Source organism: Rhipicephalus sanguineus, chromosome 2 (assembly GCF_013339695.2).
Source record: "Rhipicephalus sanguineus isolate Rsan-2018 chromosome 2, BIME_Rsan_1.4, whole genome shotgun sequence".
Taxonomy (NCBI): Eukaryota; Metazoa; Arthropoda; class Arachnida; order Ixodida; family Ixodidae; genus Rhipicephalus; species Rhipicephalus sanguineus.
The window spans coordinates 57,071,832-57,097,843 of NC_051177.1; the positions used below are offsets into that span (position 1 = coordinate 57,071,832).

Sequence of the window (26,012 nt, forward strand, 5' to 3'; positions counted from 1 at the left end):
ATCGCGTCCCGTAAACATTTGCTGGAGGGTGTACTTAGTAAAATTCACGCGCGCAGAGCCGTCTAAATCGACTGTGTATGCTTTCCCCCGAATCGGTGGCCGCGCCGACATGCAGCGCGTCATACCATGACAACTAAAAGCGGTGCCCCGCGACCAATCAATTTCTATTTGCTCCTTCGGTGACACGAGACGAAACAATGTTCCCTTCCCTGCCGGTTGAACGTATCCTCTCTCCCACTCACCTGTCGCACATTGCCGTTGCAGACATGCATTCGCCCGCTATTCAGAAATCGCTTTATCCGGCATACTTTTAATCAGATGTCTTATTTGTTCAATAGAGCCCTTGGTCCTTGCACAACCCTTTCGAATTTGCCTGTGGCAGAACTCGCTCAAAATATTGATATAAGTAGTATTTATATTAACGTTTAACTAATAGCCTGGGTGTTTATCCTTGTGAATGTGCGTGTACTGTGAATTCAAACCGTTAAATAACGTTTTGTCACTACTGCCAGTTACTAACCCCGCCCTCAACTCAACACTACGCACGCTAAGTCGACCCTTATTAAACACATTTTATCACGGATCGTGTGATTTAATAACATTAAATGCGGTTACAGAGGCTCTCCGTTGTTTTAGCGCTGCGCATAATTTACCCCATTATACGCACTCCCTTTTGCTTTAACTGTGAAACCATAGATGATCTAGTCGGTTGCAGCAACTTTCTTTCTTTCTTTTTTTTGCATAATGTACCCGTGTGGTAAGTGCGCTGCTGTGTCGCGAGGTTTTCTTTTTTCTTTCTTTTCTTTTTCTTCTTTTGCTACACTACACGACACGAACGGACCAGAAGAAGTCGGTGGTCAACTCGGCTAAGAACACTGCGTGTTAAAAACAAACGAAAAAAGCAATACCTGCGTATTCCGCATCCGCCATATTCTCCGGCTTTCGCTATCCTCAAGTCCATTACCAACTCCCAAGCGGCCAGTTCTCAAGACGACGTTTCTATTACGAGCTTTATGGTGCGTCGAAACTTGTCAATTATCGAGTTATCGCGTCGGCGACTTAGCGTCGAACTTTACCGCGGCTTTATATATGAACTCGCCGAAAGTTGTTCCCTCAAGACGTGACGCAAGTTGCGCCGCGTCCATCGTACCACCAGCTCGCTAGGACTCTCCGCGCGCAGCGAGGGTGCGCGAAAAGCTCTGTGCAACGCAGGTTGTTCTTCCCTAAACACTTTTATTATTTCAGTTCGCTTCTTCTTTCTTTCTTCTTGATCGTGTCTCCTGTCGTCCGTCTTCACGAAAGAGCGCTTGATTTTTGCAGTTCCGCAGCCTCTGTTGGGAGAAACATTGCCGGTGAAAGAAAGAAAGAAAGAAAGAAAGAAAGAAAGAAAGAAAGAAAGAAAGAAAGAAAGAAAGAAAGAAAGAAAGAAAGAAAGGAAGAAAGAAAGAAAGAAAGAAAGAAAGAAAGAAAGAAAGAAAGAAAGAAAGAAAGAAAGAAAGAAAGAAAGAAAGAAAGAAAGAAAGCAAGAAAGAAAGAAAGAAAGAAAGAAAGAGAAAGAAACGCCAGACAGCGATTGGGAGCCTAATTTGGAGCACCGTACCGACAACCTCATTCCGAGACCGTTCTTCTACCTCCGTCCTTACCTCAGTGCAGCTTCGCTTTGCGGTGGCCGAAGTCAACCGCAAAAGGAAGCGCGGTTTCCCTTTGGTCTTTGCTTCTGTCGCGGTGGAGGAGGGGGGGGGGGGGCGTTGCGCTGTTTGGACGTTGTTTTGGCCCTGACGAGAGCGACGAGCGCAAAAAGAAATGGACGGAAACGACAGGCTGACGCTTTTTTGCGCCTGACCGGCTCCTATTTCGTTATGAAACGCGCGGAGGTGATCTTGCGGTTTGTACTCGCGTCTCCGATGACGCCGCGACAGATCTTGTGGTCACGTCTTGTCGTTTTTGTTTCGTTCCGTTCTGTCTTTCACACTCGCGATGTTTGACGACGACGACGTCCCCCGTTTCGAGAATGGACGACGTGCCATTTTTCACTACCGGCTGTACGAATGGTCTATGAGCCTGCCTCTCCCCAAAAACGCAGCGATGAGTGAAAATTGACGATGACGAACAAAACTTTTAATCAACGTCTCCCGCCAGAAAGGAAAGTTGGGCCTTCTTAATCATCTGTCAGCGGGTGAAACGTTATACACTTTTTACGCACAGGCGCACTTTTGATGTCGTTCCTGTTCCGTATTCGCGGTCTTTCTGTTGAAAGCGCGGCGTACAAAACGTTGTCGTATCCGGCCCGTCCCCGAAATAATGGATGTCAGTGAGACCCGGGTTCGGATTACGTGGGTTATGCCGCTGCTAGTGAACCGAACGGATAAAGGAAATGATGAGCCCGGATGTAGCGAGAGAAACGCCCGAATCGATCGTTTTTCAGCCTTTGTTGGCGTGCGTGCGCAGGAGAACAAGAGGCGGAACGACGTTCCAGTTGGCATGACGTGTAATACCGTTCAGTCGGCGAGCCGGTTTAGAGCCTAAATAGGAGAGGTAGAATTAGGAACAAGAAAAATGGGAAACACTGAAAGTCTGTCGTTCACTCGGGTGGGTTTCTCCACAGGGGAACTTGGGCATTCTGCATTCGTTTTATCTTGACATGCAGAGGCAATATTCACAGAAAACGTAACATCGGCAATGAATGCATGAATGAATGTTTTCTTTTTTTTGGAGGGAGCCTAAAGAAAGCGAGGATGGCTTAGTTCCATGAGAAAGCATTAACAACGCATACATGAATAGGAAACGGGACATAACAAATAGATACAAAGAGCGCTGACTTCCAACTAGATTTCCAACCAGGCTCCAGTTAACTCGCGAAGTTATTGAAACGCGATTGATAAATAAGCTGGGTGAAATGTGTTTCAGCGCACCCTCTATTGCGCTTTCGAGTCAAGATTTCTATTTCCCTACCGGGCTTTAGGGCAAACGTGATTGTACGTTTGAAGCATGTCAGATGATGTGGCAGCGATGCGCGTGCCCTTCTTTGCCTTCTCCCTCGCCTTGTATATATGCACTTCACCGAAATAAATCTGCTTGGAAGTCAGTGCTCTTTGCACCTGTTTTAGGGGCGAAGCACCTCCGTGTGTTGCCTTGTCGGCGCGTCTTGTCGTCGTCACGGTCCATCATAAACGGGTATGTGCCACAAAAATTGGATAAATCCCACTACTCGCCACCGGTCCATATTGCGCATATTATGAGTTAAAGGTTCGTCGTTACTGCCCAAAACATTGTGTTTGGCTTAGCAGCGGTGTCAAAATCCCCGACAAAATTTAACAAGGCGCTCAAGTTTTTTATCTAAAACCATAATGAAAATCACTTACATCAAAACTTTCTTCACATCTATATCAAAATTGTTATATTACACTTAAAACAGCACAATTAACGCCCCCTATACCTTCCTTGGCTCCATTATCTGCTGGTTTTCATTAAGGTTGTGTCAAACAAAGAGGCGAGCGCTCAAAAATTTCCTTCTTTCATTTATCTCAAACCGGAGACACAAATGTGCATCTCAACGGTAAAATCGTCTATTTGAAACACCTTCTGGAAACACTTCTCGAAACACGTCATCTCCAAGTTATCTAAAATAATTGGTGTCCTTTTCCGAAATCAGCATGTTGTTTCCTCAAGCACCCCGAAGTTGTTGTATCATTCGCTTTTTGAGTCGCGACTTAATTACTGCCACCTTATTTGGGGTAAGACATCAAAAGAAAACTTTAAAAATTTATATATTCTCAAACAAAAACTATTAGGATTGTTGCAAATGTCCCTATACTACAGCATACTAAAGAGCTTTTTCGCAAATATAAAGTACTTCCGGTTGAAAAATTATATGAATATCGTTTATCTGTAGCCTTCAAACGCGAAATAACCCAAAACGCATCGTTTCTGCGACAGGTTTCTAATCTGTCAAAACGCGAACGTACCCACACAGCTCGGCAAAGTGATGAACGGATTGTTCAAACGTATAAAAAAACAGTATGGTTGGCACTTACTAGAAAATGAATTGCCACGACTTCTAAATAATTTATGCAGAAAGAACATTATTCTAGAATAGAAAACATTACAAAAAAGCAATTTTTGAACATTTTCTTCACGAAGATGCTTAATATTCTTAAATAAATGCATTGTTTCTTGTTTGATTATATTGTTTACCTAATGCGTTTAAGTCACTTTTTTATAACATGATGACCGTGTATTCTGCTTACATTGCACCTGATGTTTCAATTTGCTGTCTTTCATTTTGTATGCACGACATAAATCACGCAGTTGTTCTATAATGTCCTTTTTTTTTAGGAGCTGGCTCGCCAAGTCGCGAGTCGTAAGCATAACCTTAGTTCTAGAGGCGACCGCTACAGGCGCAGCTCGCGCGAAAGAGAAGTCTTCTTCCTCTTGTTCTTCGAGCGCCTTGATGATGATATTAACGCAGGCAAAACCACATATAGCATAGCCAACGGTAGCATGCGCGCGCTCGTGCGAAAGAGAAGTCTTCTTCCTCTTATTTTTCGAAAGTCTTGATGATGATAATAACGCAGGCGAAACCCGATTATCTCCGAGCCAGCTCCTCAATCACCATTCATTTCGTGGATATGGCGTGACTTTTTTTTCTCTTTTTGCTGCTTAGTGTTGCATTAGCTTGTATTATTTAAGCTTATATTGTATCCGCTTTCCACTGTGTGAAATGTTTTTTTTTATGCCTTCTTTTCATGCGGTGAAATACCACCAAGGTGTTTGTTGTAGGTGTCCACGGCGTTGTCAAACTATCGAAAGATAGTTTTTACCGTGGGCTCCTCACTCTTAGAAAAAAATTAGTGACTGGTTAGTAAATGCTTGCATTTACTAGTTTCGAGCGTATTTTACTAACTTCGCGAAATCTGTTTACTAGCCAGCAGTTAGTAAAGGTCGTAAAGTGCTGCATTCACTAACCAGAAAGTTTACTTGGTGTTTTTAACTAAGTAACTACTAGCCACCCTTGCCAGATCTTTCGTAGATGCGCAGTATACTTTGCCGTAATCGTGATGGTCTTTAGCAAAATATAAACAAACTTTAATTTTATTGATTACCTTGGAATTAAAGTTTCGTGCTACGTGATGGCACGCATATAAGCAAATATAAGCGCACTCGATAATGTGTAGAAAACATCAATTATTCTTCTAAATTCTATGGTTGCTAACCAGAACACGGTGCGCTATCCCAAAGCAGGAGCATAAATAGTCTTGAAGCCGCTGCTAAAGTAGATATCGGCTACGTAGAAGTCTTGCTATTATGTGTGTGCTCTTGCGTGTGTGTTCTCATACGTGATCAATTCATGCTTCTATGTATGTTGCTGTGATGTGTACTTAGCATGGTAATTACATGAAGTAATTAGCGGCCATTAGTTAATGTACGAGGACAATGCCACTTCGTTCTTTTTTAATCCTTTAGGTACTTTTGTGATAGAATCATCTTGATATGGCAATGCACGTGCACATATAAAGAAAATAGGCGTAAACCTCTAATTGGCTAAATGTAGTAGAGTTAATACGGTTAGTAAGTTGCTAGCGCGGTTACTAACAACTTAGTAATGGACTAGCCATTCGAGCTAGTACTATTCACTCACTAACTAGGTAGCAAGTTCCACTAACCTGCATTTTACTACCTTCACTTACTAAGAGGCTAGTGTATTTTGTGACAAGTAAACTGTCAGTATTTAGTTAGTGAATATGCCGACCTTTCTTTTTGTAAGAGTGCTCGGCTATCACGCTTTGTTTTTGATGGCGAAAATAAATTGAAATGAATTGAAAGTGATGGTGCGTTAGTGGACCGGTGGTGAGTAAAGCAGCAAAGAGTAAGGATTTTACTGTGGGAAACACCGGCGCACACTGCATGCATCGCCTCTCCCCAGGTTTCACGTTAGTGGGGCCGAAACACCCTTCCCTACATGCCTCGCCCCCTCCCCAGTATTTTGTTCTGTCCCATTTCCTGTTCTTTCTACCTTCTAAACCTTCTAAAGGATCCATACCAAATGGCCCAAGCTTCAACTCTTTCGAGGATGGTTAGATTTACTTAGGCTATAGCTCGATTGTATTAGGTCTCTTCAGGTGTGTTAGGGAGGCTATAAGTCAACTGCGTGTATTGCAAAAACGCGGATGCCAACTGATTGATTAGCATCTGCTTTTATATACGAGCACATCTTGAGCACAAGCTTCGTTTTGGAAGTACAGACCTTGATTTCGTTTTTTAATAGATATCGGCCTTTGCTTACTGTTTAGACATACGAGCACGTTCACGAGCACAAAAGGGACGTGTTTTCGTGCTCGCGGGTGTAGAAACAGTGTGTGTTGCGATCTTTCTGTGGTGACGCATGCGCAGAACGGCCTACCCTCGAGGGATAACCCGTACGTGTTCAATGGGGACTTCGTGGACCGTGGCATGCATTCGGTCGAAGTGCTCATGCTGCTGCTCGTCTGCATGCTCGTATGGAGGGACGCCGTCTTCCTCAACAGGGGAAACCACGAGGACTTCAATGTCAACCTCAGGTGCGTGTGTGTCTCAACACCAGCGTAGTCGTGGGCTGTAGAAGTGAATATGGTCCTGCACTTACAGAACTGACGTCAAAGTGTCAAAGTGTCAACGTCAACCTTGGGATCTCCTCGCAGCATGACTGCCGCAAAGCTCTCCCCATCAGTTACGTCAACGCGTGGGAGATGCCCCGTCTGTGTTAGTGATTATTCGGTATCGGCTCTAGTAACGTACGTTACGGCATCGTTCTCTGCCCGTTCGCCTACACATTCCGCCTCCGCCACAGTTGGTGGTGTGCCTGTTAATCCATGTCCGTTATTTGGCACACATAAATTAATGGCCTTTTCTTGCAGAAATGTAAATTTGTAGCCTCAGCCTATAAAATGTGTAGCATAATATTTATGTGACGTTATGATATCCTAATTTGCAAATTTTTTTAGCTTTAGTAACGTAGCGAAATTCTCACCTGGACATTGCTCCCCTCCCTAAATAACACGTGCAGATGCGCACGTGCTGTCTTACAAATTTCGAGCTTCCAGCATCTTGTATCTCTTCATGTCCACCTTGCGTATCACTCTGCCACAGCCAATGCCCATATCCGACTGCTACTGCTGCCTCTACATTCTGCTTTCAGTTAAGAGCTTTCTCTCTCTCTCTCTCTCTCTCTCTCTCTCGCTCTCTCTCTGCATGCAACATTTGGTACCAGCCGTCCGTTCAGTCATACATTGCATCCGTTGGGCAGCTGTAAAAGTATAAAAGCAGGAATATTATTTTCGTTGGATATATGTTTTACGTGTTAAAATTTATACAGCACAGTTCTGCCTACAAGAGAGAGAGAGAGGGATGATGCAAACCTCAACCTCTCCACAACACGCCATTTAAACCAGAACAGAACAGAGAGAGAGGGTGATGGGCGTGTAGGAAGAGGGGATGTATACAATACCGCTGGGAAGTCACCGAGAGGTAGTTCCGGTTAGTTACCCTGCGCAAGAACGGCTAATATCCTTGTCACACGGTACCCTTGCACCGTGTGACAAGGGTATTAGCCTTGTAAGCTTAACCGCTGTTATACGCAACTGCAGTTAGCGGACGTAACCACAGTTACCGTAAACAAGACAGAGGTGATGTCACACGTTTGCAGCGCTTCCAAGCGTTGTTTAGTTGATACATGGCTGCGGTTGTGCAACACCGCCATAACACCGCCTTGTACAGGGCTTCACGCTCGATTATGGACGCGTCAGCAGCGCGTTTCGATGCGCGTCTATCAAATAGCGTGAAGCCCTGTTCAATGAACGAACGCAACCATGTATCAATCTCGTGAATTTCACACGAGATTTTTGGAGCACGGACAAACTTGTACTTCAAAGCCGGTAATTTATCTTCCCAAATGCTTATCAACGCTTCCGTCGACGCAACGGTCCAGTTGACACACTTTTGGCTCGATGTTTCGCTGGGAGCCGAGCTGCTCGCGTCCGACATGGGGGCCGCCATGTTGTCAGTTTACGGCGCTAACGGGGGTTGCGTACCTCCGTTTACGAAACGGTTGTTAGCGGATTAACTGCGGTTAGAGTTGTCGTGTGACAAGGTACAACAGCCATTAGACTTAACGGCCGTCGTACTTAACTGTGATTAGACTACCCGTGTGACAAGGGTATAAGAGGATAGTAATGGAGAAGACGAAGATGACTAATCAACATAAACCTCTTGCACAACCCAGCAATATAGTCAATGCAGCAGAAGGCGTTCACAAATTCTAGAATGTACGCCCATAGACCTCGGGAAGTTCTGCAACACAGATATAGCTTTCTGCGCGAAGCTTGTGCAGTGCATTTCATTCTTGTAGTGGACGAATGTTCAAGCCTATCCATGCAGCGCTGCGCACATCGCTTGCCTATCGGCACAACAGCGCGGGCTATCGCAAAGGAAATTCGTGAAAGCGTTCGCCTTAGCTGCACGTGTCGCACGTAGAGCTGTCAGCCATTCCGACAAGAAAGTCGGATAGGAACTGTAGTATAATGCGACTTCTAACGACGAATACCTCCTCCATCGGCTTTGTTAACATTGCTCGTGTGTGTACGTCTTGTCATCATCTTTTGCGATGGTTAACCCACAGTTTGTTAACTTGTTGGAGGCACAATGGCTTCTGTACTGTGTACTTACATCTACCATTAGTGTCATTTGTCAAATTGTAGTAAAGTAAGAGTACCAGCGTAAGCGCGAGCCAAAACAGTCGCCCATCGACCGTTGCGTTTTGAAAGGCGCTCCCGGACTTGACAGCGAACGCCCGTTACGAATAGGTCGCTCTACACGACGGCTTATTGATGTACCACGGCATCAAAGAGAGAGAGAGAGAAGGGGAAGGTGAAAGGACGAAAAGAACGAGATGTGGACGTATAGGTTGAGACAGATGTCTCTGCCGTGGCGTCTTCGATCGCTCCGCGGCTGGCATAAGTGGCATATCGAAACCATCGGCGGCGCACCGACGTCCTGAAGCAGGCGTGGCCCCTGCCGTGTGATGACCGTGTTCGAACGTGCGTCGGGCTTCCAAACGTGGCTTTCTTTTACTTTCTTTCCTTGCCACGCCTCGCGGTGGCCTTATACGGTGACGAAAATGCATCTCGCAAATCATAGCGGATGCGCGTCTCGTCGTTGACATTACGCGCTCCACGAAAAAAAAAAAAAAAAACAGCGCCAGCGAGGAAACGATAGAACTCTGCACGAAACCTGCGCACGTGGAAGAAGAAGGCAATGCGAGGAGGAGGGTCCGGAGGAGCTCCCGAGATTCGAGGCAAAGCGTTTGTGCGAAAGGATAAGAAACGGATCCGTATTTTGATAGGAGCCCGGCTCGAATTCGAGGCTGTGATCTGTTCGCGCGCGTATGATATTGTCGGGCCGAGTTTGAAAAGGCGTTTCGCTCTTAAAGGGCGCGTCGAATTCTCCGACGGCAGAAAGATGGGAGGCACGCGCCCCGCCGTCCTGCCCGGCGGAGAGAAACGTCAAAACTTGACGGCCGTTTAAAAAATTCCACGCTTCCCGCGACGTCACGAAAGACTGTTTGTCGGTGAAGTGGGGCGAGCCTGCGACGAGGAACGCGATTGAGAAAGCCTATCACAAAAAAAGAAAAAAAAGGGAGGCTGGCGGCTGGCGAAAAAAAAAAAAAAACTGAAGAAGCTGCGGTGTTATAATTCGTAGCACGCTCGCGTAGTGCTCAAAACCTCGCTCCGCATGCTAAAGAAAAGAGTTCAGCTTTAGCTTTATGTATGTTCTCTCTCTTTCTCTCCCTCCACTTTACTCCCTCAAGCCTACGGAGACCACGATGGATGCAAGCGTTGCAAACACCCCTGCCATTTTTTCTCTACACTTCTTTCTCCTCTGCTCCTGCTCCTCGCTGTTATATCCATCATTTTCATCATCGTCATGATGATGAAAATGATTTATCGCTCTAAAACGTTCTGGTCTTGTGTGATCTTGTTACCCAACACCATTTTTAACGCACACTTCCCACTCGTCGAACTTTCCATTTCGGACCTTCCTTTTCACGCATCGGTACTTTTTTTTTTTTTTTTTAGGAAAGAGCTCGTCTCTTAGTCCATACGCCCCGACGATATCTCCCGGTACCAGCGTGCAGATGTCATGCGCTTAATCGTGATCCGCGTCTAAAAAAGAGAAAGAGAGAGAGAGAGGGAAAGTACGAAGAAAAACAAATATTAACCGTAATAAAAGCTTATCGTGCGTATGTACGCGAAGCGTCACATGCACGCCGAACACAAATATACGCGCTGACATTCGCACGCTGGTATCTAACTATAGAGCTGCGTGAACCCACGGGTTAAGTTAGGCTTGTACGGGCTTCCCTGTGTGTCGTGTCGTTTGATATTATGGCTGCGGAAGCGGAAGAAAGTTATATTTCATGTTGTATACCCTTATAACATGTTGACACGCTTTTCATAACTTGTTTGTCGTTTCCGAAAGAGCGCATTGTTTGAAAAGATGGTACAGATTATATAAACATGCGAGAAAGGCTTTATATTATGACAGGCGATTTGGATGCCTTTTTTCTCAGCACTTTTATGCTGGTTCTGGTAGTAATTTGAAGTTTTGAATGCTATGAGAACAACGCAACACATTCGTATTTATGAAACGCGAGTGCATCATGCCTAAAAACGTCACTGAAATCGTTGTTGAATATTACTTGCCGGCGTTTTGAATAGCAACTTTTCCTAACAACATACATTCCTAGTGTTTTCCTTGCCTGCAGTAATTGTAGGAGCCAAATCTACACGCTGTAACATCTCTCCTGATAAATACAGTGGGATCACTCCTCTTTTATCACGCAGTCTATAGTTAAGGCTGTGATAGAAGTCTAAGCGCACCATAGCATTTATTTCATCGCACTTAAAGGTCCTTGTTATGTGAAAGGACCATGCTCTTGAAGTCTACGGAACACACTTATTACTGATGACTCTGTTTTGTTTCCTACTTAGGTATGGATTTCTCAAGGAAATCATGTTCAAGTACACAGTAAGTACCTCGCCCCATATTGCCCTCTTTTTAACTTGTGCTCTTAAAGTACCCCGCACGAGAATTCGGCATTGCAAACAAACACGCGTGGCGCGTAGGTAACGGTAACGATCGTGTCTGCAAGTTGTATTTAACGCCTGCCTGGTGCGAAAGCGGTCGAAATTTAAAACATGAAGCCACACACCCTTCCTCTCGCGGGAGCCGCAGGTCACGTGCACGCATGTCTACGTCAGAGGCACGCCTTGGAACATACACGACCGGTGTGGAGATAGCGCACAAGATATGACTCATGTGAACAAACCCGCACAAACTAGTTAGCTTCCGTATACTGTTCCTGGCACGGTTAGCTTGGCGCCACTTCGTAGTTGCGCTTGGTGAAATGACTTCCAAGGCCGTCCTTGTAGCTGTGTTTAATGTAGAACAGTGCACTAAAGAAAAGCAATACAGCTCAAGAAATACATATGCGTGAATCAAAAGAAATACGCTGTTTGATTAGTTACAGTACGGTCAGTTTTTCAAATGTCTTGCGTTATACCACGTATAGTCTGTACTGAAAGCAAGGTTAATCTTTCGACCTGTTGTTGTGTCGTCGGGTGCCTGCCAAAGCCGCCGCCTGTTCTTTCACCTGCACCGACTGAAAGCTCATCTTCCGCAACTTTCGAAAGGCCACTATCGAAATACAGCTTTTGTTTCACGACGTCAAAGATGCCCGTCTTAAACCGATGTTCCGGTGCATCTTCGAAATCTAACCAAGAGTTTCCGCATAGCCACGCGTACGTCTAGAATGCTGTAGACGTGTGGCTGGATAAGCAACTTGGTTCAGGTTGTGTTCTAAAGGATACGAACAGCACAATAGGAGAAAAAGAAATACTAAAAAAAGAAAAAAAAGGTGAGAGACTTTCTCCAATGCCGACTTCTCTTCAACCCTTTTCGTTGTTTCTTAAATCAAGTTTAAAGGCCTTAAAATTTGCGCGAAGCCCGGTGTTCTAATGTAGCTAGTACGCGTGGTGACACGAAAGTTTAAAATGTGTGCAGAGAAGATGTCTTTAGAGGGAGATGTTTAAAATGCTTACAAAGTTTAGAGGAGATGATGACAGTGTTTTCATGACAAGAAAATTCACACGCCGCTCGGCTTTGTTTTCTCCTTTCTTCGAATTCTATAGCTTCAGTCACTTTTATAATGTTATCGCGTCTTCTTCATTTCCAAGCGCTCCTTAGTTTGATATTGTTGCGTAGCGCACGAATTACGTTTCGCTTTTGTAAATCACCAGATTTCTCCTTAATTTCAAGCGCAACTTTATTTAATATTCTTACTGGAATGAGGGACGTGCGAAATATGTTTATAAAATATTCAAAGGGACTTTAGTGGTCGTTAACACGCAAAGGCTGTGCGGTTGTCGTTCCTAGTATTTTTTTTTCAATGCTTTCTTCATCAACCTGTGACAATATTTTATTCGACATAGCTTACCTAAGAAACTTATAAGCGATATTTGCGCCATAGTAAAGAAACCTTGCGATGTTTGCATCTGTTCGGTTTCTTTCATTTGCGTGTATTACGTGCCTTTAACGACCGTTTTACTGCTTGCGTAAGTTCGTTTCATTGCGTGTCGTTTTTCCTCATACATTCAATCATTTATCATGGCAGTAAGGACGCTGTATACGATTTCTGTTGGTTATTTACGTGCGAAATGAACCACATGTCTAAAGTCCCTGCGATATGTAGGGTCATCATTTTCTTTCTAGTACAGCGCGATCGATTTCTCAAGGGAATACTGTAACGTGCGACCGCCGCTTCTTCAGCACCATAGCTTCATGTGCTGGCTGAAGCTGTGTGAACTCAATGCCCAAAAAATGAATAAAAACGCCATTGCCGCCAACCAAGGAAGGAACATGAGAAAGAGAGCAGAGGCAGAGATTTTAACCAGTCTAGAAAAACTTGTATGCTACTCTACTCTGGGGAAAGGGGTACGTTAGAGGTAGAGAGAAAGTGGGAGAGGGAGTGCACACTGAGCGCAAGCACAGACAGTTACACTCTTCAATGTCCCAATATCGCTACTGGTCTATAACTACCTGTGCAAGGAAATTCAACTACAATTAATGTGGCATAGAATGTGTGCATCCGCAACTGATCTATAGGCCTACGTAAATCTATATACACCAATGTGTTTCCATTAACAGTGGACCACAGTGATTTTGATTATGCCACCATCCGACATCCGGTCAGAACCAACTAGAGACAAATTTTGTCAAATTTGTCCATGGTGGTGGTGGTGGTGGTGATGTTGCCACAGGCGGGGTTAGCCTTGCAGATCTGGCCGGCAAATTTGAGCGGCTCTTTCCATGTATGTCTCACCATAGATCACTTAAACCTGCCTCTCGTAGAAAACGCAAAAGTATACTAGCCACTTCCTTGCGAATCATCCGCACACCTGCCGGAAACACAATGTCTTCACAGCATCCGTGGGGAAACCCTCTTTTCTTGATGTTGTGGTCAATCAAGTAACTATTCGAAAGTAGGCACCCCGCGCGTGGAACTCACACCTCGTACTTCATTCCACAGCGGCAAGCCTCCAAGATCGTGCAGCTTACCGAGGACCTGTACAGCTGGCTTCCCGTGGCGACACTCATCGACAATCGCGTATTCGTCGTTCACGGGGGTGTCTCCTCCGTCACCGACCTCAAGATCGTCTCCGCCATCAACCGGCACCAGGTGACACAACGTTCTCTAATAACGTCGTTATAGAGTGAACATCTGGAGCTAGTGTCGACAGGAGCTGCTAGCCATGGAGGTAAGAAAAAGAAAGGAGGAAGCATTACGTCACGCAGCCAGCCTTGGCAAGCCAACTCGTTTTGAAGCCAGCAATGTCGGCCCAACACGTGACATTTTGCGTCAATATTACGCATGAAATGAGATTTGCCGAGACTTCGGGTATGGCGCCCGGTAGCTTATAATCGAAGTGAGCTCGTTCGGCGCAGACCAGCCGGCTCACGGAGGAGGTTCAAAAATAGAACTTCACCGGTAGAACTAAAACCTACCGCGTGCTCTCTGACGTTTTGATCACGTGTTGGGCCGACACAGTGGGCATCAATCGCGTGACGTAATGCTCCCTCCTTTCTTTTTCCTTCCTCCACGCTGCTAGCGATGGTGCTTCAGCCAAAGCGAAATACGGCATTTTCATTTTCCTTGTGCTGCCCTCTGCCGTTTTGGTAAGGTTTTGGTAGGGGCCGGGACAACCGGTATCGCCAGAACGAAGAGCCTCCGAGATCAAGAGGCGTTTCGCGACATTTCCGCTAGGGGAAGGGCGCATGCGCCGTGGCATCGTGAAAAAGGCGGAATCACCCGGGTTCGCTCGAGTTTCGTCCTCGCAGTTTCGAAGTGGAGCTTCGTGGCTTTACGAAATGACCACTTCTAATGAATCTTCGCTACAATTGCAACAATTACATCAATGCCTATGCATAGGCGCAGAAACTTGTTGCATCGTTGTGTTTAAAGAACTATTGCTGCTCTGAATTTTAGAAATATTTAGGGTAATCAGTAACATGAAGCGGATGTCTGCAGACAAGACACGAAGCTTAGACAATCCTTGCGCTCGACACACCATCGTAATACCCCATATTAACGTTCGCAGCGATATATTTTGCTTTGTATTAGTTTAATTAAGCAGATCAATTGCAATAAGCTGACATTCTATAAAGAGGGCACCTAAATCAATGCACACAAGTACTTTGCGTGCTTATTTACCATTTAGTTCAGCGACCGACAATTCAACCCGCGGCATCGTGTTCGGCAGCAGCAGCAGTGGCCATAGCTACTGACCAGTATTGGCGGATAAACAACTTGTTTAGTCACTTATAGTGAGCTTTCCTGTACACCACCATAACACCAAACAACAGATTTCGTGCACTCACGAGTCCCGACCAATTAGCCAGTCTTGCAAAGTCTCGCGAAACTGTCTTCGTTACCGGTCTGTAGATAATGTATAGGACGTTAGGAAATCGGAATAAATTATTTGCCACATTCTTACACTGACGGTAATCGACGCTGGAAACCCCCAGCATCCGAGTGTAGCGCTCTGCGCACTATATACTGTAACCCCTAACGAAATTTGCCAGGGCGTTAAAGTTTACGACCTGAAACCTTCGACACGAACATGTGTCTGTATGGGAAAGTCAACGATCCGAAACACCCGAGAAGTGTCTGACGTCACGAAAATGAGTAAGCGCTATTGGATAGGGGCATCTGTGCAAATTATCTGTGGGAGGGGCTGCGATTGCTGTGGGCGGAGCTAACACTTTTTCTTAGGTTGTAACCGACTTTAGTGCTCAGTGTGCTGTGTCGTGTGTCTACTGCCACGTTTGCCGAATGATAGAACAACGTGCAGCTTCATTCAACTTTTTCCCTTGCAGTTCGTGACGGTGCTGCAACCACCGCTTCACCACGGTAGCTACAACGCCAACGAATGGAGGCAGGTGAGAGTCGCAATGCAGGCACGTAACCTCGGATCGGAAATGTCAAGAATGTTTAAACTTATGCCCGTGTTTTCGTACTGTGTTTATGCCCGACGACGTAAACCTACGAGCGCAAGGCGACAGCGCCGATTCGCACTCGCTGTTTTCTTTCTTTCTTTTTCTTTTTTTTTTTCGCGACCTAACGAAATGCTGCACGAAAGCCAGCTTATAATAGTCTGCAAACCTGGACGGTTTCATTATGCGAGAAACTGCAGTACATGAAGTGAGCTTTATGGTTCTAAGGTGAAAACGTCGTAAGTTTTATATTAAAAGGTGTCAGCGAGATGTACGTTGTACTTCGCCGGTCTTCTTGCATTAAGTTTTATTATATATTTTTATTTTATAGTGCTTTATATATCTGTCTATAGCGGCAAAGGGTTTAGGGTCGTCTATGATTAGGTTTACTCTCTATGATGCTTCGAATCGCGAGCTTTTATTATTCTTGCTATGCCATCGTAAGTTACGGTGGAGCGGTACGGCTAAGGGCTCTCCCACGACTTGTTCGAAGCACTTCGACTCTTTCAGGTTGAGAATCTTGGTGCTTAAGGCTATGGACAGCGTTGTGCCCTCCCATAGTAGAATACACTGGTGCTATACATTGTCGCCTCTCATTCTAAATACATCTTCAATTGGGACAGCTAACCGCTCTCCCATAGAGTATCACTACTCTAAATCGTCTATACTGCATTTCGTACATAGCGTGAAACGCTGTGAAAGGTACGCAAGAAGTTCTGTCATCGAAATCTATAACTCCGCTCGTCTCATCGACTTGCATCGTTAAACACCAACGGTCTTCTTTTCACTCTCTTCGTTCCTGTTTTTTTTTCCTAGTTATGTGTCTTTTTTTTATGAGACAACTTACCCCTCGCCAATAGTAGGGTACTTATATAGTGCTCTAAATCTAAACACACAATAGCGTGTGGTCGTTACTTATGCTTAGGTCGAGTTCAATATATAGTGACAGCTTACCACAATACTCGAAGCTGTCCCCCTAAACACACAAATATTATTTCAATGAAGGAAACGAGACGATTTTCTAAGGGCTCGTTTATCTTTGTTAGACACAATATTAATAAGAACTAACAGACAATAACGCCAAGGAAAGTATAGGGGGTGTTATCTGTAGTATTTAGAACATAAATGTGAAGAAAGTAAAGTGGACGAAAAGATGACTTGCCGCCGGCAGGGACCGAATCTGCGACCTTCGAATAACGCGTCCGATGCTCTACCACTGAGCTACGGCGGCGGTCATCCTCCCGTCCACTTTTTGGGGTATATATGTTGATTTAAACGTAGGAGTGTTAGTCAGCGCCAATCGCAGCCATGGCGGTGAGTGTGGAACACTCTTTTTTTGCCTGGTGGCGTTTTCACTACTCTGTGTTTCTGCGGAAAGAACTGCAGAACAGCTGTGTACCGGAGTCTGTTAGCAGAGAAGCAGCACCCTAATTCTCAATGGCTGCAACGCCACGTTGCGTGTGCGCCTCATCTGTGCAGAGCGGGGGCAAGGGAACACTTGCTGCCGCTCTGGCCAGCTCTGGCTCAGCAAGTGTTCCCTCGAAATAATAACGAATGTGATGACCTAAGCTGCACAACGTTAATTTACCGCTCTAGCGTGTGTAATTAGCACTACAACGTATTTATATTAGAATTATGAAAGAAGTGGAACTGCCCGAGGGACTCGTTTTTCTGTATTATACACAACTAATGAAACCGATAGGCACAACAAGCACAGGGGACCTTATTTTGTGGCTTCTTATCTTTAGTGTAATGATCCTTACTTAAATTGAAAGGAATTAAAGCGGACGCATAATCATCCTTTCTGTCGGAACGTGTATTTATTCGTGCATTTTAGTTCCTTTCAATTTAAGTGAGGATCATTACACTACAGTTAAGAAGCCACAAAATAAGGTCCCCTGTGCTTTCCTTGGCTTAATTGTCTGTCGGTTTCATTAGTTATATTATAATTATGATATATGTTCTGAGTAAACATCCCTTTTGTGATTGTGTCCAGGAAAAGCTTCGCTTTACATAGATTCCAACGCGTCAGATGATCAATTTTAATGCGTATATAGCATTCTGAATTATTTGGCTCGGCGATTTGTAGGCCCACGTGACCAAAATTTTTGTGTGGTGTTGCCTGGAAACAGTAGCTCCGCACTATACTCGTATTGGCTTATATGCAGCCCCGTCTTAAATGTACTGCTAACAACTCTGCGAAATTACGCAACGAAACGACGAACGGTACCTGAATATTCTCAGTGACGCAAATGTACTGATAAATAGCGCAGATCGTTTAATGAAGCAAATCTCGTTTGTCAAGTTCGTGGTTTGGTGCGTTTGCTTCTTAATTCGGTCTAATAATTGCGTGTCGGTAGAGGGCCGTTCGGTATCGTACTACGTCCAGGATCGGCTCACCCTGTAGTCTGCGGAGAGATTGGCTTGATGAGCATGTCTCCGTTCTTTTACTTGCAGTATTAGTTAAAGGGCAAAAGTTAGGTCAGGTTAGGTTAGGTTAGGTTACGCAAGATACAGTATGCGCATGAATGGAACGACGAAAAGCAGTTATACTCATCGCGATAGCGTTCCCATTACACGCTTCGACGTGCTAGCCTGCGTCGGTCACATTTGTAAGCGATCCACTGGTCGTTCGCAGCTGGTGGACCTACTGTGGAGCGACCCGCGGCCCCAGCCCGGTTGCCGCCCGAACGAGATGCGTGGCGGCGGCAGCTTCTTCGGGCCGGACGTGACGCAGGCGTTTCTACGGAAACACAAGCTCGACTGGATCATCCGCTCCCACGAGTGCAAACCGGACGGATTCGAGTACACGCACAACGGAAAGGTGCGTATTCACTTATCCATTCCGTCAGCTTGGTCTCCATTATCATTTACCCAAGTAAAATGTCTCGATTCTCCCGTACAAATATAAAGCTCCGAGCTGTTGAACTGGGGAGACACTGGTTTAAACCAGGACGCGTGTTTCCCTTTTTATTATCCGCAATGCGAATTATCAATGTGGCATAAATGTAGGAGTTTATGTGAAGCGTTCCACTTTCACCCGTGTAATGCAAGCACCGTTGACTAATGTTGTCTCGTGTAGGCTATCGGGGTAATTAAAGGTAATTAAAAGTAATTCTGGCGCATTTCTCGAATTAACCGCTTAGTAGCCACTGACTTTTCTATTTACAGAAGAGGCCCAAAGCGATGCAAAACAGGACCATGTATTCATAGATATACATCACGAAGTGTCTGGCACACGAAACACTCGACTCGATATCCAAAGAACGACTCGATATCCAAACTAATGAACTATACAGACCAGTGTTGGCAGGATGAGTCGCTACCCTATCTTCTTTTCTTTTTCTTTTTTTTGTCATTCTTGTTCCAGTCATTCCTCGCATGCCTTTTCATTTCAAGATGGACGCATAAGGTCCGTTCTGACGCGGCGCTGGCGATATCACCGCGGTGGGTCTCGGTTGCAACTAACAAAGTGGACCTAGACGCGTCGCGAACCAAGAAAAAAGAAGCAAGAAGCCCTGGATGGTGCGGTCAGTTGCGCTGCAGTATCGTATACACTGCGCTGCGTCGGTGTGTGTAGCTGCAGACTCCCTGAATGATTCACTCGCGACCAACATTTGGCGCGGCGGTCGCAAGGCGCCTGCCTCGCTCGTACCCGTGCGCCAGTGCGACGTCTCCGCATTTCAGGGCACTTTGGACAATGAGCTGTGCGCGCTTTGTATCTGCAGGCGCCACGTCACCCGGTGACCTTACCTCAGCGAGAATATCGCAAGATCGTCAGCGTCCTTGATGGCCGCGCGACTTTTACTATTAACGCCACAGCGTTTACAGTGACCGCCAAGTGCGATGCGGCTTTCGTGTCCGCTGTGCGGGGGCGGGCCATAAAAGGAAGGCGGGATGCAGTTATTGTTTGCGTGCTTCGGCCGGAAATGACGCGCAGCCTTCTCACACAATTACACAAAGTGCGCCGCTCGCGCGGCTAATGGAGGAAGTGGGAAATGCCGCTATTTTATTCAAAAGCAACCGGAAGTGAGAGAGGAAATGAAAGTTGGAAATGCTGGACTCGGTCGCTCAAGGCACACGCTCTGTGGGACAATTTCTTCGTGTCTGGTCCTTGCGCCATACCGGAGATGTAGGCCTATGCATAAGAGCTGCCCATCGAGTTTATGCAGGTGGTCGCTGAAGTCTGTCGATCCTCAGGAGCTGCATGAAGCGTACGTGTCACTCTATGAGTCTGTGACACATGCGCCTATAATTCGAACACCTCTATCCTCGTTTTAAGGCGAAAGCCTTATATGTCTCACTCGAAGGTAGCCTTTAACGAAAAGCCGGCCTGAGCACGATAAGTCCAAAAAAATCACGCGACCTTTCAAGCGTGGCTCGAGCTGCGCACTCGCTTCGTTTTTGCGAAAGCGTGAGGCCGAGGCGATAACGAAGACAAAGAAGGCGATCTCTTGGCGCAGCAGACGTCATGCAAAGCTTCTGCGAAGTGGCGCCGGCTTCTTGGAGAGTGTAAAGAAAGCTTCGCTCGCGTGACTCGCCTATATTGACGGCTATGGAGTAATGCGGAAAGGGCGCGCTATGGAAGACGCTAAGCCAAGGCCCAGTTGATGGTGTGTTAGACCCCAGAAGTGTGCACCGGCAAAGGAGGCTCAACAAAGTTTTTTTCCATGAGGCTTTGGCTCGACAGACACGAGATGACGCACGACGAACCAAACGGCTTGTGAGATTCTGATGTGACGTTTAAGTCTTTAATGTATCGCCAGTAAGGCTCTCGCCTTCGTATTAGCGATAGTAGAAGAAACCTTAGGAATCTTTTCGTTCCCATTCCCAATGAAGTAATGGCACGCGCAGTCAAAGGCGCTGGCCATCTCCCTCTCCCTTTTTTTCCCGTATAGTGTAGCGAATGGAAGTGATTCTGGGTTCCCGTGCGCACGCAGTAGCGACGTTGAAAGCTGTCGTGTCATCCCACTATGCCATGCAGCAATAACGCGAGGCACCCTTCGTTAATTAGGGCACTCAACTAAATCACGAGTCACTATTCACTACTGGGGACTGCAGCGTTTTCCCCGTCATTGTTTTCCTTTCCAATTTACCGCTTTGTCCTTAGCTTACAACCGCGCCGTCCCATTATTTCCCGCCTCCGTATCTCTTTGCACAACCCGCCACTTTCTGTTTGCACGAAGACACAACGCCTTGCTCCTCCGAATCTTAGGTCTTCCATTCCCAACACGGGCGCGCGGGAGCGTTTGCCATACGGCAATTTGCTTGCAGACCAATTCCTCGTACCCATGAGCGGGCACGCTTTGTATAGCGTCTAACTCAGCGCCTTGCTGGGCTGTGATGGGGGATGGGGGGGGGGGGGGGGCACGTTAATTAACTCGGCGCTCGAAAGCGTGTGTCACAGTTCCACCCGTCTACACGTCACCGGTCGCGATTTTACGTCTGAGCTAGCGCGAAGTGCGCGCGAACCGCACGCATGCAGTAGCGAAGACGTATAGCGAGTCTGCGCATCTGGATAAAAAACGTGACCTGACGCTCCTATACGACGGCGCTGCAGAAGACGGTGGCGGCGGTCCTGTTTTACGGCCGCTCAGCGCGGTTGATTCAAACCCGGCCGCTTATTTATAACGGGCGCGTTTGCCGCCGTAATTGCGAACTCTCCGTCGTCCCGAATCGAGCGAACGGCGAAGCGATACTGTTGTGGTGATTTCGCTGACCCTCCCAAAGCCCGGATGTCCTTGCTTAACCGCACATATATTCTGATGTATCGCTACTGCGCGCGCCGCCAGAACCTTAAACTGCGCTAGAAGCGGAAGGAGGAAGGGGGTGGAATTGAAAATGTCTTACTGACAGAAAGAAAAGACAGAGAGAACACGAATGTAAGTGTAGAGGAAGCGGGAAAGAAGAAGCAAGGAGTAAATTCTAGTAATTTATTTAGCGCATGCGTATACATGAGTTTAAATTATGCCACTCTTCCGATTTCGTCGTTTTTCTTTGTATGACCGGCGCAGTTATCTGTGATTTAAAACAAACATCCTGCGCTCGGTGTCACCGGACACGCACTCGCATAGATTGTTGATAACGCGAATATATATATATATATATATATATATATATATATATATATATATATATATATATATATATATATATATATATATATATATATATATATATATATATATATATATATATATATATATATATATATATATATATATAATGTTCCGTAAAGGACTGACCTTTCGGCCGCGGGACCGGCCTTCGTCGGAGTTATGCGAACATGCGACGGTACCGCAATATAAAATGCGCAGTAACGTATCATAGCGCTGTTAATGACTGACAAGCGGTTGTTAAAAGCACGTGGGGAAACAGTGCGCGTGATAGGACAAGAAAAAACGAGAATACACGCGTGCGCACTTGCGCAAGACAAAACGAATAAAAGAGTAAAAAATAATTAACATTGAGTAAAAAATGATGAAGCCACATAACGACGTCACCGGCACAAACATCAATAGCACGTCATAGGTACAACTGCGAGCAAGTTATCGATAAACATAAACGCGGGTGTAACATCTTGTCATGATCCGACAAAGCTCAAACAGGGAACTAATCTATCTGCGTGAAAGCATAGCGGCAATAATAGCGGGGGTAGTCAAGAGTGTTTAGGAAACTAATGTGTAAAAAATGAAAGTTTCCCAGCGCTTTCATTCATACCACAAGTGACGGCTTTAAACTTATAGATTAAATACGATTCTCGAAGCTCTCTTTCGTGGTGGGTACGGAAACCAGATTGAAGGATTGTAGCTGTAATATTATCAAATGAGTGGCCCGGAATGTGCACGTGTTTTGATAGCGGAAGGTTAGGAATGGTGGAAGCATGACACTTGTGGTTGTTGAACCGATATCTGAAGGGCGTTTGAGTTTGTCCAATGTACTGTAATTTGCAGATGGAACATTCGAGCAAATAGATGCAATTGTAAGTGTCACACGTAAACTTTCCTTTAAGTTTATAGAAGAAATCAGAAGCAGTGCTTTTAGCAATGTGTGACGTCGTCATATGCGCGCAAACCTTGCATCGTGGTTTTTCGCAAGGTCGGCAACCGACATTATCGGGAACCCTTGTTTTAGATGAAGTTAGGATGTCATGCAGATTGCGAGACCGTCTGAAAACTACCCGAGGTGGCAATGGAAAGATTACTTTAAGATGAGCACTCTGCGCTAGTATGTTGAAATGTTTTTTGAGAATTGAGGAAACGTTTGGCACCGATGCTGAGTGTGTTAGAACTAGATTACTTTGTGCCTGAACGGATGGTTGCTTTTTAGCGCTGAACAAATCCTTGCGATTCAGCGCATCGGCTCTTCTGACGGTGTTGTGCACCGTCGCATGACGAAGGCCGGTACCGCGGCCGAAACGTCAGTCCTTTACTGAACAATTTTAAATGCGAAGCATTTCTTAGCGAACTTCTGCGACTTTGAGCGTATCTATCTATCTATCTATCTATCTATCTATCTATCTATCTATCTATCTATCTATCTATCTATCTATCTATCTATCTATCTATCTATCTATCTATCTATCTATCTATCTATCTATCTATCTATCTATCTATCTATCTATCTATCTATCTATCTATCTATCTATCTATCTATCTATCTATCTATCTATCTATCTATCTATCTATCTATCTATCTATCTATCTATCTATCTATCTATCTATCTATCTATCTATCTATCTATCTATCTATCTATCTATCTATCTATCTATCTATCTATCTATCTATCCGCCTACGACTTTGTGCTCTCCTGGTCGCTCGGTTAACCGAATGTACACCAAAATTGGTATGGCGTAACATGAGTGTATGACGAACATAAATGACAAGTCATAACATGAAAATCATGACACGCATGCCATGTACAGCATGATTTACATGCCACGCTCATGGTGCTCTGGCGGCCGTTTCGCTAGCTTGATATGCACCAAAATTGCTATCTTGCGACGTGACTGTGTGACGAACATAAATGACACGACTTAACATGAAAATCATGACACGCATGTCATGTACAGCAAGACTTACGTGCCACGCTCATGGTGCGCTGGCGGCCGTTGCGCTAGCTTGATCTACCGCGAAGTTGGTATTGCGCGACGTTACTGTGTGACAAACATAAATAATAGGAGTTAACATGAAAACTGTGACACGCATTTGCCTTAGTGACATACAAGATGATGTATGCCGCTCTTTGCTGGCTGCTTCGCATTACATCGATTCCCACAATGCGTGGTATCTGCCGGCTTTTTTTCCTACCTACGTGCTTGATTTTTTTTAACTATACATATATATATATATATATATATATATATATATATATATATATATATATATATATATATATATATATATATATATATATATATATATATATATATATATATATATATATATATATATATATATATATATATATATATATATATATATATATATATATATATATATATATATATATATATATGTGTGTGTGTGTGTGTGCGTGTGTGTGTGTGTACAGCAAATAGTCATATCACAAGAAAAAAATAAAATTTGTACGCACGAAAGAAAGTTGGCATACGTTTTGATTTAGTGTTTCTCAGGGCTGCAGCGACGTCATAAACAGTTCTGAATGATTGCCAGTAAAGTTTTTAGACGTCAACGATCATACTTGTACTCGTAAATATACGGTGCATACGCGTGTGTGTAATAAATGAACCATATGTGTTGTGCCCCGTGACCGCTAGTAGCCCTTTCCTAATCTTACTACGCTTTTCTGCATGACATTAAAGTACTGCGGCGAAAGTGACTTAAGAAGCGCTTTGCACACGATGGCGACGAGGCCAAGCTCCTTCGCCAAGACCGCCCGCTTCGTCTCCTGGGGTCTTCGTCCACCTTCAAGGGGACTTCATGACGGACCCGCAGCCCAAGTTTCAGTCTTGTTTCAGAGAACGTCTGACTGCGGGGACATGGATTGCATCGACGTGACAGGCCCGTGTTACCACAGTACAATGAAGCTGCTGCGTCGAGAAAAAAAAAAAGCGCGAAGTTAACGTCATCTGTAATCTGAACGCGAAGGCGCATAAATGCCTCCAAGATTCGCGCGCACTATCTCGTAGGCAACGACGCACCGTTAATTGATGGTCGCGCAGCGCGTATGCCCGCGCCCGCGCGTGACTGCCGCGTCTTCCGCGACAGCGCGGGCAGCAGCTGTTCGTACCTGTGCGCTAGCGTGCGTTCGCATCAAAGGTCGCGGGGTGCAAATAGGTTCGCAGCAACCGTACTCCAATACATTGCAGGCTAATTGGCCTTGGCTGGGACCACAGAAAATTTCGTATCACCCCGAAATTCGTACGAGCCGTGATCGTATCACCGAGGTTTTAGTGTAATGCTTGTTTGCATTTAAATAAATAAATAAACCAATGCAAAGCCTTAAACAACAGCTTGCTGCTCTGCCTGTTAAGGAGCAAGACTAGCGACGTGGTGGCAGTGCTGGGCAGTATCGAAGATACATGTATCTTCGATACTATTTTAGATACTTTTTGGGTATCTTGTATCTGTGTCGTGATACGTCTCGCAAGTCGTGTATCAGTATCTGTATTTCCGATACATTGAATAATGTATCGTGTATCTTAAGATACAAGATACTGCGATCGTAACACCGCGGTGAGAAACAATAAACATTGGTTGAACTCCACTTCTCAAGCTGATACTGCTAACACTAAGCCACCAGGTTAAAACTAAAGACAATGAGATTATTTTGTCTTTTCGCCAGAGTGTTCCAGCGAGGGCAGGTGATGAGCTCTGAGCGTCCCTACTGAGGGAGCAGAGTCACGTGGTGGCGCTCGCGTCGTCCCGACATACGCGGGACCGTCTACGCCCAGACGTGTTGGCGCTCGCGTCGTCCCGACATACGCAGGACCGTCTACGCCCAGACGACATTTTGTTTTCACGGTTTTTTTTTTCTTTTTAGTTGTGTGAGCGCTGTGGCACTTGGCTCTTAGCTACTATCCTGTGCCGCGTACGTCAATGCGTGCGGTGTCTTTTACACAAATTCTGATGCCGCTGTAGTGTCGTTATCGAAGTTTTTCTTGCGTTGTGCGTCGTTATGAAGTCTGAAGAATACAAGAAAAGGGGTTGCTTTGCGTCTCGTGGCTTTCATACACCGGCGATTTGAAGGACTTCGTCGATGCAAGTTTGACTTACATACAATGAAATTGACTTATATGCAAATAAGACTCTAACAGCTATAAACCCACCGGTACGGATGCTGGATTTAACAGAACAAGCATTCACTTAACAGAAGCTATCTTGGCGTTCGTCTCCTTTTCTTTTATTCAATGGGTTTTCAAAATCATAATTGGATTGTTAGCACAAGTTCTTTCTAAGCTGTC

General features: G+C 45.2%; 1 protein-coding gene across 1 annotated transcript in view; it reads left to right on the plus strand.

Annotated features, from left to right (window-relative positions):
• The window catches only part of LOC119383011 (serine/threonine-protein phosphatase with EF-hands 2), a 236,173-nt gene that overhangs the window by 171,917 nt on the left and 38,244 nt on the right, over window positions 1–26,012 (plus strand). The window contains exons 6-10 of the mRNA XM_037650970.2: window positions 6,391–6,557; window positions 11,025–11,061; window positions 13,622–13,771; window positions 15,469–15,531; window positions 18,224–18,409. Coding sequence (XP_037506898.1) covers window positions 6,391–6,557; window positions 11,025–11,061; window positions 13,622–13,771; window positions 15,469–15,531; window positions 18,224–18,409 — 603 coding nt within the window. The remainder of the gene's footprint in view (window positions 1–6,390; window positions 6,558–11,024; window positions 11,062–13,621; window positions 13,772–15,468; window positions 15,532–18,223; window positions 18,410–26,012) is intronic.